This window comes from Aptenodytes patagonicus, chromosome 4 (assembly GCF_965638725.1).
Source record: "Aptenodytes patagonicus chromosome 4, bAptPat1.pri.cur, whole genome shotgun sequence".
Lineage (NCBI taxonomy): Eukaryota > Metazoa > Chordata > Aves > Sphenisciformes > Spheniscidae > Aptenodytes > Aptenodytes patagonicus.
In genome coordinates, this window is record NC_134952.1 from 65664270 (window position 1) to 65679909 (window position 15640).

General features: G+C 44.3%; 1 protein-coding gene across 3 annotated transcripts in view; it reads right to left on the bottom strand.

Moving 5' to 3' along the window:
• Positions 1 to 2533: 2533 nt before the first annotated feature.
• Positions 2534 to 15640, bottom strand: part of LIN54 (lin-54 DREAM MuvB core complex component) — a 47424-nt gene continuing 34317 nt past the window's right edge. For all 3 annotated transcript variants that reach the window (XM_076337002.1, XM_076337003.1, XM_076337004.1), the window contains 7 exons: positions 15307 to 15504; positions 13635 to 13726; positions 12325 to 12396; positions 7152 to 7254; positions 6827 to 6964; positions 5929 to 6131; positions 2534 to 5363 (listed from right to left, as the gene is read on the bottom strand). In XM_076337002.1, coding sequence (XP_076193117.1) covers positions 5162 to 5363; positions 5929 to 6131; positions 6827 to 6964; positions 7152 to 7254; positions 12325 to 12396; positions 13635 to 13726; positions 15307 to 15504 — 1008 coding nt within the window. In that variant the 3' untranslated portion in view covers positions 2534 to 5161. The remainder of the gene's footprint in view (positions 5364 to 5928; positions 6132 to 6826; positions 6965 to 7151; positions 7255 to 12324; positions 12397 to 13634; positions 13727 to 15306; positions 15505 to 15640) is intronic.

Sequence of the window (15640 nt, forward strand, 5' to 3'; positions counted from 1 at the left end):
TGCCATTATATGGCCCCATCAGGTCACACACTCAACTGTGCCACATGGCCCCATCTTCCCAGAGCTGATGTGTGTCCTGCAGCCCAGGGCATGAGGCAGTCTCCTTTTCAGATGTTGTTTCCACTGATTACTTGAATCACAGATTTGATGCCACCAAGTAGGACAAGCTTCTTCAGTCAGTTCATTTCCTTGGCAAGGAAGCTGCCTTGGTATGCAGTGCTTTACCTGGAATAGCGAAGTTTGGCATAACTGCTGCTAAATAGCTTCCCTTTGTCATTCAGAACAGCAGTTGCATCCATAGAGATGGAAGGCAACTATTTTCCACAAAACTCTAGCTGTTCAGTTACTTTCGAGCTGCATGTTGGAGATGGGATGAAAAATGGTGATCCACCGTGTCCCAGGGCAGGAATAATATTCAAGGTGCCATTCTGCCTACCAGTGACTTGACAAAACTGTCCCTGGTTGGTTTGGGTTCTTCCTCCTCCCCTTAGTCGTACTCACTTGTGGTAGGAGCAGAGCTGCTGCACTCAATTCCTCAAGCTTTGCTCTGAGAGCAGCAGCACCACAGAACTTCACGTGTTCTCTGCTGGGAGTAGCAAACCAAAATGTCTAGACTTTTTTTTCCAGTCCAATTACCTATGCAAAAAGCCATGTTGGAGCTGTCACTGACATGGAGCCATTCCAGCTACCAGAGACTCTGCAGGAAGCTATTTCCCTCCCATATATATGTGATTTTTAGGACAACTGGCAAAATGCTGCTGAAATCCCAGTGGTAGATTGGTTGCACTCACATAATGTAACATTTGCATTGCCTAAATCTCCAGCCCCAATATGAGCTGAGCCATCGGGAACAGGCACTTCCTCGCTGTGCATTTTTTTCAGCTGGAGATCAGCCTGCTGCCACTTCCTGTTTACAGCTGAGGGAGCTTGTCTTGCTTGATTCATACCGAGCCTCTCCCCGGAATGGGAAGCTCTTGCATGAAGATGCGCATGAGCTCCTGGCCACTGAGGTGAAGTTGTGAACATGGCAGGCGTGCTGTGCACAGGGCTTCCCCATTTCTGAATTTCTCATGGGTTTTGTGCAGTTGCTGCCGATCAGTGAACTGAGCTGGAGACTGCTGCGCAGATAGGCTGACGACAGGCTCTGTGCATTCCTGTGGCTGACCTGCCTGTACCCATGACCACCACAGTTCACACATCCTTTTGTAATTCACTGAAATATTGATGACAGAGGTTTTCAAGAGATGTTGAGGAAGTTTTACAGGGCTTGGTAGAATGATGTTTGAGCAAAAGCACATTCTTAGAAAAAAGTGTGGCAGTTATCTAATTAAAAAAGCTATCCAATATTATAAGAAAGCTTGACAGTTGTTATAGGAACCCTGTACCAACTGCCATTATTTTCCAAAAATACAGACCTGCTGTTGCCCACCAGAGATGCTGCTGGCTGTACTCACATGGTAGGAACTGTCAGGTTTCAGTGGAATTTTTCAGCATTCATAACTCCATAATTGCGACCAAGTGATTTTCTGCACCACTCCTTTTCCCACAGTGTCTTTTGGACACTGCTTTATCTTCCCAGCAACTCCTTGCTCAGATGTTCACCATCTCTCTAAACACCCTCACTCTTGCTATCGCCATGCCCTCCATGAGGTCCATACAAACCCACCCCTAAATCACTTCGAGCACCTCATTCCTTCTCTCAGTCCCCTATTGCAGCCTAAGGTAACCAACAGCCTTCTCTCGTGGCAGCTGGTGTGCTAGGGGGGAAAAGCTCAGTCCCGTAACATCTTTCATTCGCTCAACATCCTAACAATGCTCCTAAGACTCCCTGAGCATCAATCGTATATTACCTTTACCAAGCTGCTAAAAGAGCTGAACGTAGAAATTGGATGCACAAAAATAAAATGAGGTTTTACTTCGCAGAAATAAACCACAAGCTCTCTTAATTGACTTGTATTCCTTAATGCAACCGAGTAATACGGCTTTGCACGAGCTGCTCACAAACCTCCTCCCCAAGAGACACAAAAAGACACAAATGCCACAAGAAAACAGTGCATTGCATCCTTCTAACAAGCAGTCTAAGGCTCTCGACAAAGCTTTGCCCGGGGTCCTCAACAAGCTCTCTGTAGCACCCTGCTGTCTGCAAGGGCGCTGCGGAATGGCCTTGCATGTCTTTCTGCTCAGTCTGAACCTAACTCTTGTCCAGCCAGTGCATGTGAAAATATGCTTTCTCATTAAAGAGTTTAAAAGAAATTGAGAAATTATCACGTGGGCTCAACTACCTGGTGCTGGCTTGGTTGACGCATTTTGGCGCTTTATGAACTGTGCCACAACGTGCCACGAATTGCCATGCATGATACTACGTCGGTAACCAAGGGCTTCTCTCTTGTAGGATTCAATCTCATACTGAAAATCCAAGCCAGTACTTGCATCAGAAGCGGGCCTAATGTTAAGAGATTTATTTTGATGTTTCAGTGAAAATCTTCTGTGTATATTTGTCAGTGCTGAAGGAAAGGAGTGCAAAAAAATCATATTTACAGAATAGTATAAATGTTTATTTTTCTTTGTGATTTAACTGACTGTTTTATTTGTACAATATAGAAAAGTGTATTCTTTGAATAGGTCTAGTAAATATAAATTTAATTTTTCTACTTTCAGATGTAAACAGAACTAGAAAATGAACCCTTGCCCCATTCCCAATTATTTTTATGTAACTGGATGAACTTGACTGTAAATCTTGTCCAGCAGTTTGATGCAAATGGCTAAGGAAGTACAAAAACCAATTCACACATTCTACACCAGGGAGAGAGGAATCCAAGCTTAATATTTGAGAAAGCTTGTTCAAAAAAAAAAGTAGAAGAACTAAGAGCATTTGATTGCACCTTCAAAGTCTTTACAAGCAAAATATTCTCAAGCAATGCCATCATACATAATTACAACTGTAATCTAAATTTCACAAGTGTTTTTGCACACTGTATATAAATACACATCACAAAAGGTGCAATTTAGAGTAAGACACGGAATATATACAAAATTAACATGGATTGAAGTCTAAACAAAAGAAGGCATATTGCAATCTGTTTGAAAAATAATGTAAGTAGGTATTACTTTATTCACTTACACTAATTTACATTTATACAAATCTTACTGGACATACTGTATTAGGTCACTAGAAGTAAACTGAATATCTGCACTATCTACATGTGAAGTTACTGCACTGATTTTTTTAGTAAATCCAAGTCCCAATTATGAAAAAAATGGCATTTGCTTACACGAGAGGTGGATTCCCTTTTCAGAGATTTGCACAAATATACTTGCTATTTATGCTCAGGGAGATGTTAATAGCAGACAGGGCCCTTCAGACGGTGACTGGCAGGTCAAATCTTGTCTGCAATGGCCACTCAATGGGCCTGCCACTGCTGCTGGCCGCCTCTCAGGCCCTTTGTGTCCCCAAGGGATTTCAAGGAGGTACCAGAGAAGGGTCAAGGAGAAAGGGCCTTCTGCTCAGTGCACAGGACCGTGGGGTGAAGACAGGAGTGGAAGTATCCTCCCATCCTATTGCCATCACACATGTAGGCACTTAGCTCTGCTGTTGGTTTGCCTAGCCCCTACCTTTCCCCAGCCTGGCCCTTCTAGAAAACCTGGAGGAAGAGCTCTGCTGCATTTCTCTGTATTTACAGTTTTACACATGGAATACAAAATCCCTTTTGGATAAACCTAGCTAGTTCAGGCTGCAGTGAGACAGGTAATAAAAATGCCTGTGATTAAACATGGTTATTGACGTTCATGGTAGGTAAGTAACCTACCAGGTTAATTTTGCAAATGTGTTCCATTATCAAAAATGTGATCTGAGATTGCCTGTAACAAACATTGAAAAAATCCTCTGCCCTAGTCTATATACAGCTATAGTTGATTCCCCCTGTCCCCTCGCTTTGTGTAAAAGGATCCGTGCATCTGTTTTGGTAGCAATCCTGATTCTGTGCTAGCATCCTCTCTGATCACAGCTCTCGCACTCATTCTAAACAACACTAAAAAACCCCTTACACCAAGTAAATTGCCAACATACAGAGAAGCAGCATCCTGAAGACCCACAACCAGGCTGAACATGATCCCTACCTGTGTTTGCAAGTCGATTCGGATGCAGATTGTCTCGAGTCCTCATTAAGACACCTGTGGTTCCACTGTCTCCCGTGACCTCAGCCTCTCAGACTTAAACACTTTTCCAGGGTTACAGCTTGATCCTAGAAAACACAATGGACTGCACAGCCCTACCTCCAGTGAGGGATTAGGCTGCTGCAGACCTCTGAAAAACCAAGCTTCACCTAAGCAACAGCATCCATCTGCTGCACACTTAGGTAACACTGTATACTGGGCAGACAGTCTGGCATTGTGGCGTGGCTGCTCTTCCTCGCTTCTGAGAACAGGCCACTGTCTTAGCCTTCAAGTTCCAGCTTAAGAAACATCTGAGCTCTCAGCCACATTCCTATCAAAAAATTCCCATTAATTCCATTCGCCTCTAAACTCCTTGGGCCCCACTTCAGCAAGATTCTCCACCACTTGCCCAATGCTAAATCTGCAAGCAACCCCTCTGTATTATTGCCTGTGTATTTCACAGCACTCCGTGCACTAAAGGAACACGCTGTGTCAAGTCCTAAATACAAATACTACCTTCCATTTAGATGCTCATTTTTACACACTTCCTTTCAGAACTATCCTGGATACACTGATACCTCCTTATTGCAGGCCTGTTGCCAAAAACGTCACCTGGCTGTTGACATCACCTGTGTTTTCCTGTATGTACAAAGTGATGCAACTCCATACGCTGTAAATAATATATATTATAATAATTTATATATGCCCTTCAGGCAATTATTCTGGGGGAAAGGGGAGAACACATCTAATTCTTAAGAAACCCAAGGTAAAAGCTGTACATCGGGAAGAATTGACCTTTAGGCATTGTCTTAAGTAGAAGAGGATTTAGCTAAGATTTAAAAGGCTCTACATCTTGTTATAAAAGATTTTCTTGTTTCAATCTTATGCAGGTCAATTTACAACAAGCAGCAAATTAACAAATATTATTAAATCCTCTATGCCAAACCAAAGTGTCCCTGTGCCTTAAGTGTTCTGTTCAGTTCGCTTTGTTGTGGCTCATGTGCACGAGTCAGCAGTTCATGGCACAAGGGTCACTTTTGGACTTCCCTGCAGAGTTAATAACTCTCATCAAACAGCGTCCGAACTCCTCCAGGATCATGCGCTCTGCTGCAGCTTTTGACTTGCCCATCTTCTCCGCTTGCTCTGCCTGTGCGAGAAGGCATTCGCAGGTTGCATCAGCTACCTCCTTGGTTACAAACGTAAAGGGCAGCCTGAAACCAAGAAAGATCCACTCACTCTCAGCAAAACCACACAAAGCACCTAACTCCAGGGCTGGGCAACTTTTTAGTACAAGGACTGATGAGATTTCACCTGTCCCATTGCTTCCAAGAGCCTTTAGACAACCAACAGGGAGTGAATAAGCCACAGTTACAGTTAAATGAACTGGTGGGCCATTGTGCTTTGGTGCCTGCCTCCACTGATGTACAGTTTGAAATAGACTTTGAAATGCCCAGGTACATAGAACAATTCTCCAGCTTTTACTATAAGGGCAGCTCAAGGATTACATCCTCTCAGTAAATGGGACACTTGTACTTCATGCTTTCTGTGAGCACATGAGAGGACAACACTTAGTTATGTGCTTGAACACAGCTAAGCTTGGCATACCTGAGGTTCCACAGAAAGCACAGTTGTGTGAACAAAAAGCTCCATTCACCTGAGTGCTCCTACTTCTACAGCTTAGACAGATAACATTCAAAGATGGCAGGGACATACCTGTCACATACGTCAGAAAAAATATGTTAGAAGCAACTGAAACAAGGTGCTGCATTAACTTACTTCCCACCACCACTGCTGAGTGCTGGTGTTGGCCTTGTCAGCAGATCTGAGATCTGGGAAGATAACTTGGTCTTTGCAGCGGTCTGCTGCTGGACCCTAACTTCTGCAGCATCTGCTAAATGCATCAGTGTCTTTCGCTCTGGGCTTTCCTCAAAATTTTTACAGCCAATGCATTTGCATATGGAAGAACACATGATTTTTGCCTGAAAGAAACAAAAAAACCATGAGAAACCTGTTGCAACCTTGACTCCCTTTATGACAACGAAAAGGAGATCTTGTTTTAATCATTTATTAATTAGCCACAAGAAGAAACCCCCAAGTAGTAGTTTTCTATCTAAATTCTCACCTCAAACTGAGATGCCTTCCCAGAATGTATACTTGAATCAAATGCAAATCAATGGTTTCACACCCATCCCTTTCTTCACCAATCTACTGTTTCCGGTGGAATTTAGGTGGTTGAGCTATGAGAAAGGTCAGTCTGCCACTGTCTCTACATCCACAGACTGGTCAGTTAGCTGACGCAACAACTTTTGTTTTTGTCTTCCACAGACATGTTCTACCCCAGAGTGTCTGTGGGATGCTGCTCCAACTCCTCCTAGAGACTCGGTGCAGTACATTTCTTTAGGCAATGCTGCTCTTCAGTAAAGGACAAATCCAAGCCGGAGTTCAAAGTTGCTACATGGTTTAAAATTAAACTTATACAACAGAAGTGATCAATTTTGCCATATATATGGCTTTCTACGTGCAAACTGCTGGAAGACAAGGTAACATTATAGCAATAGACAAGAATAGAAGAGAAAACAGTACAGCAATACAAAGAAGAGACAAAGAAAATCAGAGAAGTCACAGCACTAAAGGGAAAAAGCCAGTAGCTTTAAGATGAGATAACACTTCATACCTCATAACATTCACAGTAGTTTTTGAGACATCCCGAGCGTTTACAGTTACACCCTTTGCTGTGTCTCCGATCCGATTCTCCTTCCTTTCCTTTCCCTATTTTGGGCTTGAAGGCTTCAGGGTTTCTGTCAAGGCAGGCCTGCAATGCAGACCCAAAGGGTCAGTCACTGCATGCGGGGAGCATAGTTTAGAGGTGCAATAAAAGAACTTAAGGCTTGCACATGTGGGAGGAGATCAGAGCATTATACACCCACTCTGCCCCATGCCATAGCTTCAGAAGACACAAGCTAAGCGGCTTTCAGGGAGCAGGGGAAGAGGCCCCTCACCTTGATTGCTTTTTGCCTGTCATTTTCATGGTCCAGGTTGTTATAACAATTTGTACAGTTGCAGTTATTGCAGAATTCACCGTTTGCAAAACAATCACAATACCTGAAACAGAAGATGCAGAAGGCATTTGTAAACATGACCATTACATTGGCATTAGTACTGAAGGCAGTAGCAGAAGTTCCTAGTCTGGTGATATGCATATGCGTAGGGTAAGGGTCACCCTATGCTCAACTCCACGTGTACAAGTGGTATCAGCCTCATTGCAAGGCCTAAATCCTCTAGCACAGATCTAGTTGCTGTCTAAAGACACAGGTATAGCTCAAGGGTGTCCGTCTGAGCTGATGTTCACATAGCACAGGTCCCCATAGTAGCAACAGAAGCTAATGAGATGTTTTTCTAGGGTGACTTCTGGGTAGCTGACCCACAGACTGAGGCCCATCCTGCCGCAGCCACCTCATAGACAGTTCCTGACCCAGCCAGTTCAAGTCAGGAGCTCTCATACAGCGGAAACAAAAGGCAAGTGACTGGAGTGCCAATCAATAGGCAAACTGACTAACACAGCAATAAGCCTTCTTTTGTTAGTTTTGCCCATAAGCTGTTTGCAGCTGTGAACCGAGGCAGAGTTCGCCAAAGCAGGGATGGAAAAATAGAAAAGGAATAACAAGTGATACACCTCGTAGGCTTTGAAGCACAGGTAACTAGGGAAAGGATCTGAATGAGGATAAAGCTGTAGTTACCAGAGACTTTTTAAAGCGATAACTATGAGAATAGAAAGCCGCAAAACATTGACAGGAAAAGCTAATCACATTGCCATGCCTCTTATGTACCTCTGCTACCTCCCACCAAAAACAAGATCTCGCCATCCCACAGATCTGATACATGGAAGCACCACGTTCATCCCCAGCTCAAACATGGCTTTGGGCCACAACAAACTCTGACACGTTTCAATGCTTCCAGTACCACCTCCAGCTATAGCTGATGGAAACTGCTGATCCTCTTCAGTTGATTTTCAAATCCTGCTGGGAGCATATGCTCATTTTTAGGAGCCCCTTGCAAAACTGGCTTCCTGTGGCTTGCCCAGGGTAACACTACAAGAACTAGTGCCCAGTAGTGCCGAGAGCCTGGAGAAGGAACACAGGTCAGCAGGAGAGCGCCTGAAGAGCAGCACAAAGGAACTCCAGCCAGTAAGACAGCTTCATCGGGGGCCCAACTTAAATGCCCCTATGCAAATGCACGTAGCATGGGGAATAAACAAGAGGAGTTAAGAGACGTGCGCACGCCTGCAGGGCTATGACGTTACTGGCATCACAGAGACGTGGTGGGATGGCTCCTATGATTGGAGTGTTGGGATGGAGGGATACAGGCTCTTTAGGAAGGACCGGCAGGGGAGACGAGGAGGGGCTGTCGCCCTCTATGCCAATGACCAGCTGGACTGCATGGAGCTCTGCCTGGGATGGATGAGGAGCCGACCGAGAGCTTATGGGTCAGGATTAAAGGGAAGGCAGGGACAGGTGACATTACGGTGGGGCTCTGCTACAGGCCACCTGACCAGGAAGACTGAGAGGATGAGGCCCTCTATAGACAGGAGCAGCCTCACGCTCACAAGCCCTGGTCCTCATGGGGGACTTCAAGCACGCCGACATCTGTTGGAGGGACAACACGGCAGGGCATAAGCAGTCCGGGAGGTTCCTGGAATGCGTCAATGATAACTTCCTTCTCCAAGTGATAGAGGAGCCAATGAGGAGAGGTGCTGTGCTGGACCTTGTTCTCACTAACAAGGAGGGGCTGGTGGGGAGTGTGAAGCTCAAGGGCAGCCTGGGCTGCAGCGACCACGGAATGGTGGAGTTCAAGATCCTACTTAGGGCACTGAGGAGGGCGCACAGCAAGCTCACTACCCTGGACTTCAGGAGAGCAGACTTTGGCCTCTTCAGGGATCTGCTTGGTAGAGTGCCAGGGGACAAAGCCCTGGCGGGAAGAGGGGCCCAAGAAAGCTGGGTAATATTCAAGGATCACCTCCTCCAAGCTCAGGAGTGATGCATCCCAACAAAGAGGAAGTCAGGCAAAAATGCCAGGAGGCCTGCATGGATGAACAAGGAGCTCCTGGACAAACTCAAACACAAAAAGGAAGCCCACAGAGGGTGGAAGCAAGGACAGGTAGCCTGGCAGGAACACAGAGAAATTGTCCGAGCAGCCAGGGATCAGGTTAGGAAAGCTAAAGCCCTGATAGACTTAAATCTGGCCAGGGACGTCAAGGGCAACAAGAAAAGATTCTATAGGTACGTCAGGGATAAAAGGAAGAAAAGGGAAAACGTGGGCCCTCTCCAGAACAAAACGGGGGACCTGGTTGCCTGCGATATGGAGAAGGCGGAGGTACTCAATGACTTTTTTGCCTCAGTCTTCACCAGCAAGTGCTCGAGCCTCACTACACAAGCCGCAGAAGGCAAAGGCGGGGACTGGGAGAATGAAGAGCCGCCCACTGTAGGAGAACATCAGGTTCGAGATCATCTAAGGCACCTGAAGGTGCACAAGTCCATGGGACCCGATGAGATCCATCCGCGGGTCCTGAAGGAACTGGCGGATGAAGCTGCCAAGCCACTGTCCATCGTATTTGAGAAGTCGTGGCAGTCCGGTGAAGTTCCCACTGACTGGAAAAGGGGAACCATAACCCCCATTTTTAAAAAGGGAAAAAAGGAAGACCCGGAGAACTACAGGCCAGTCAGCCTCACCTCTGTGCCTGAGAAGATCATGGAACAGATCCTCCTGGAAGCTATGCTAAGGCACATGGGAGGTGATTCGAGACAGACAGCATGGCTTCACCAAGGACAAGTCCTGCCTGACTAACCTAGTGGCCTTCTATGATGGAGTCACTACATCAGTGGACATGGGAAGGGCTACAGATGTCGTCTATCTGGACCTCTGTGTGAACCTCATGAGGTTTAACAAGGCCAAGTGCAAGGTCCTGCACCTGGGTCGGGGCAACCCCCACTATCAATACAGGCTGGGGGATGAAGGGATTGAGAGCAGCCCTGCCGAGAAGGACTTGGGGGTACTGCTGGATGAAAAGCTGGACATGAGCCAGTAACATGCGCTCGCAGCCCAGAAGGCCAATCGTATCCTGGGCTGCATCAAAAGAAGCGTGGCCAGCAGGTCGAGGGAGGTGATTCTGCCCCTCTACTCTGCTCTGGTGAGACCCCACCTGGAGTACTGTGTCCAGCTGTGGAGCCCTCAGCATAAGAAAGACACGGACCTGTTGGAGCGGGTCCGGAAGAGGGCCATGAAAATGATCAGGGGGATGGAACACCTCTCCTATGAAGAAAGGCTGAGAGAGTTGGGGTTGTTCAGCCTGGAGAGGAGAAGGCTTTGGGGAGACCTTATTGCAGCCTCTCAGTACTTAAAGGGGGCTTATAAAAAAGATGGCGGCAGACTTTTTAGCAGGGCTTGTTGTGACAGCACAAGGGGGAATGGCTTTAAACTAAAGGGGTGTAGATTTAGACTAGATATAAAGAAGAAATTTTTTATGCTGAGGGTGGTGAAACACTGGAACAGGTTGCCCAGAGAGGTGGTAGATACCCCATCCCTGGAAACATTCAAAGTCAGGTTGGATGGGGCTCTGAGCAACCTGATTTAGTTGAAGATGTCCCTGCCCACGGCAGGGGGGTTGGACTAGATGACCTTTAGAGGTCCCTTCCAACCCAAACTATTCTATGACTCTACGATTCTAACTAGGTTAGGGTTGCTCTGGAGTCCACTAGAACCCTTCATCTGGTTGAATTGCATTTTGGTGGTTTTTAGCATCCTGAATGGTCCCAGGGACAAACTACATCAAAAGCTTTTACAACCTGTAATAGCTCTCCTTTCTGTCCTGTTTAAAATTCAGTAGTGGAATGGTCCTGGTTTCCAAAACAAACAGCGCCAGCATCAACCCAGAGCATCAGTGAGCAAATAACTTCTCTGAGTTCTCTTCTTCTTCTTCTTCGTGCCTACCTTCAACATTCATTTGGGAAAAAGCAACTCCCCTTCCAGACAGGAAGAAGTTTTACTACTGAGAAAGCACCTTTGCCAGAGTGAATTAGCCATTTGCTCTGCACGAATACCTAGCCACTTAAAGATATAATTACAGTAATTTACAAGAAAAGTTTGTTTCCAAACAGCATTCTGAAGGTGCAAAGCATCACCAGTGATGCCATTATTCTCCCAGAATTTCTAGAGCATTCAGGCGACAAAGACTAAAATAAGTGGAAAACCCTAAGCATCTAATATACATTTAGCACTATGAAGTCAGTCACATACATTGTAAAGCATCTGAAAAAACAGCTACACATCTTCCTGTTTACCATGTGTTCTGTGCAACAGACAATTTTGAGGCTAGGAAGCACAGGGCACACCTCCCCACACAGAGGTGGGGTGCATTACATGAAAAGAAACCCAAGCTGAAAAGTTTAAACACACTTCTTAACTTGGGTTCAGATATTCTTGCATCACTTTCCCTTTGAGTAGCACACCATCGATTTCCTCTTCATAGTCTAGGATTCAGGGAACCACAGATTAATTTCAGTATCTCCTCCTGTTATTGTCCCAAAATCGGTAAAGTGACTTTGCCTCAAGTTAAAGAAAACTTAGCATCTCCTCAGCTTAAAATGCTTTTATGTCAAATTCTTACAAAGACAGTGAATGGAATAGCAAAATATCTCATGAGGATGAGCAAGACTCAGACCTATCAGTGAAGAACCACTTGTCTGTTCAGTTATTTAAGAAAAGATACACAAGCCCAATTTTTCTGAAGTACTTGATACAGCATGGTATTACTGATGTGCTTCACAGCACATAGATATATATACACACATATAGTAGATGCCCATTGATGATACCATGGGATGTCATTTCACTCATAGCAACGACACCACAACTACAGCCGCTGAGTGGGATTGGCTCTACCACGCAACAAGGCTGCAAAGTTAGAAATTTGTAAAATGTTAGGGTCCATATAGCTCACGGGAGTTGCAGAATTACACAGGCACCACAGCATCTCCACCAATATCAACAGCAACCTTAAATTAGTATCTAGACATAACATTTCTGACATACTTAAAAACATAATATTCTGATACTTGGCATAAATTTGTGATGTCAAAAATAAGGCTTAAAAAAAACCCAAAACCAAGCTGTACTTACAATTTCAAACATAGAGACTTAGTACAATTGCAAGGCTTCCTGGGGCGGTTTGCAGATTCGGAAGGAATTATTCTGTGAGGGGGAAAAACTGCATTTATATACACACACACTGTTTTATCAGTTTCTTCCTATTTTAAATTCAAGTAAATACCTCATAATAAAAACTTCAAAAAAATCTTTATATTCCCCTTCCATTAGCTTTTTGGCTGACTGCGTTTAAGTAACTGTTATACATAGTGCCTTTCCAACCCAGAAAGAGCTGGGTTATTTGCTGGAAATCTGGCTGCATGCCTAAAGTAGAAATGAGGCTTAAAGCTAGAGGAAGCATCATAACTGAAATCTGGAATCATGGAAAACTTCCCCAGAACCCTTCTACATGCAGGGGGACGAGATCCAACCAAGGTTCACACAACATGATTATGCCTTTCCTTTTGTTCTAGTTGAAATAAAAAAAAAGCTCCAGAATAATGGGAAAGCAAGTCAAAACATGGTATTCAGTTTATAGATACATTTTACATCAGACACAGTCTTTAACTGCTCTTAAAACTCAGATTTTGGGTCACTAATCGCTTTTGATGAGATTTGTTCCATCCCTATCCAGCAATTTCTGCACATAATACCAGGGAGATTAAATCAAACCCATTCATTTGAATAGCTGCATCTGGATTTGGGATTAGTTTGCATCAGTTGAGGTTGCAGCAACAAAAAGCACCTTGGCATTTACAATTTCAACACAAAAGGACTGTGCAGAACAGCTAAGCCTACAGGATTGGCAAAGGGAAAATAATACGTTAGCTGTTATTTTCATCCTTAAAGGAAAAATACAAGACTGAAAAAAACTAAAGCCTCCTATCAGGATCCATTTTGGGCTTTAGTTCCATTTTGCTGTTCGACTGGATTTCTGCATGTGCTAAGCATCTAGCTCTTATATCATCCAGCACCTCTTTCCAGCAATGTCGAGAAATAGCTGAGGCCTGTAGCTCCCAGGTGCCGATGCAAAATGAAGAATGAGCAACAGGGAGCTTTCAGGTCAACTTCCTGCTACATGAGTTCAAAAAAACAGAAAGGAAAACACAGCTTTGATCAAGAGACTGGCTCAATTGTCAGACAGATCCATGTCCTTTAGTCAGAGGTAATAACCACACCACAGTATACCTGATTTTCTTGGAAAATCCCCCAAACCAAACTCCAACACCTCAGCTCCCACCCTTCCTTATAATGGGACTGAAAGAAGATGCTCACATTCAGCAGCCTATACTGCAGGGTTTGGGTTTTTTTTTTTTTTTTTTTTTTTTTTTTAAAACACTCACCCATTGAATGGTAGCCGTGCTTGGGACTGGATACTAGATGTCCCTGTAAAGCCAGTGTTGCTTGCTATAGATACATACGATGATTGTTGTAGCTAACAAAACAAAAAGGTAATGCATAACATAGAAGAAATTAAAGTATACACAAGAGGATGTGTAGCTAGTCTTAATTACCTTTCCAGATATTGTTATAAAAATAATATGCTTGCAAGGATAGTTTTAGACATTTGTAGAACTTGGACCAGGCAGCAACCTCCTGCCTCCATACTTAGCATAAAAACATTATTTTAGGTGATATTTTTGTTCTCTATTACAGTGTCTACAGCCATACAGATAACACAGAGATTACAGACAGAACTGTTCAGACCACAAAAAGTTCCAGCTCCTAAAAACATGCTCATTTTCCCCTTCTTTTCCTAAGCAACCTTGCCCCTAATAGAGCAGGATCACTTCCTGCACAAATTACTTTAGTAGGCCAAAGGGGACAGATTGTGTCCGGAACACAAAACCTCTGAGGAGAGGTCCAACAAATGGTATTATTTAGTTTAAGGTAAGATTTGTGGAAGTGGACTGGAAGGACACTAAGAGTCTTCAGGGTCAAACTGCAGCTGTGACAAAAACAGAAGGGAACCAGAAATGAGGTTGGTACCAGTAATGCCATGAGCTGTCAGAGTCTTGTTTGTGCAGACTGGCTGGTCAGCCTTCAGCAGGTTTCATTTATTCTCCTTTTCATTCTGAATGTTGGTCAGATCTTGGCAAAGAGCAAAAAACTAATCCCTAGGCCTGGGTTGGTATGACTGGTACCCCCTGCTCCTGATATGTGGTTAGCATAACTAACACCGTTTTATAATGCAAGGAGCCATTCTCTGTGACTGAGTGGGTCACATATTTATTCCCTTTCCCCTCATTATCAGGCCCTTAAGGTCCTGTGAACCAAGTAGACAAACCAAACAGATTTCTTCTTCCCCTCACTACTGGCCTCAAGATTCCTGGGCACCAGGCCAATTACTCCCTTCCTTACTGGCCGTGAAGGCACCCAGACAACGAGGTGGTGGTGATGACCCTGTCACAGAACAGGGAAGCATAACAGCACACAGAGCACTGTCTATAAAATCAAGCAGTTACAAGTCCTAAGTGAGGAACTTGGACTGGAACTGCTGCTGTACAGTGAGACCATGACCCCCTGGTCGCCAGGGACGCCTCCACTGACTTCTGCTTCCTCCAAGGACTGAGTAATAAAAGTAAAACATTTATTCTTTTATATGATTTTCAAGTCTAGATTGTGATTGTTATATTGATAAAGCAAGCAAGTCAGTATTAAGATCTGACCCGATCTCCAGAGGGTCTAGGTGATTAGAAATTATAAGTTAAGTTGTATTATAAATTCTGTACTATGCTACTTATGAAATTGTACTACTCTGATTCTGCTTATAGAAATCCTGTGCTATTCTGATTATAAATTCTATGCTATGCTAATCAAAAAATCCTGTTAAGAAAATAAAGCTTTAATTGTAACTACGATTTAGTGCCATCATCATTCTGCCAAGGATCCTTAAAAGAAACTGTCTGTCTTCTTAGTGTCAGGTGACAGTTGGGAAGCAATATCCTTTAAGAGGAAGGCAGTATGTTCCACAACAGCACTATTTCCTTATTTATCTCTGGGTTAACACCATACCTGTGTGACATACTGAGCTGGAAGGACTGCATACCCGACATTTCCTGTGCCAGGTGCTGGTGCCAGTACAGTGCCCGGTGGGAGGTTGGTGAGGTTGGGCTGTATCTGTGGCAGTGGAGTGGCTGGCATAATAAGTCTTTGTTGGGGCTGACTAGTAGTAACTATCTGGGAAGTTGGGTTGATCGGTTTGGGCACCACCTGGAGATAAGAGAGGTCTTTATGAAGTCATTGTTTTGTTGATTCAGAATGCGTTTTTATTAATAGAACATTTCATTACAGTGCTGAAACTGGACTTTTTTGCGCCCAGCCAAAATAAGTCAGGAATATGCCTGTT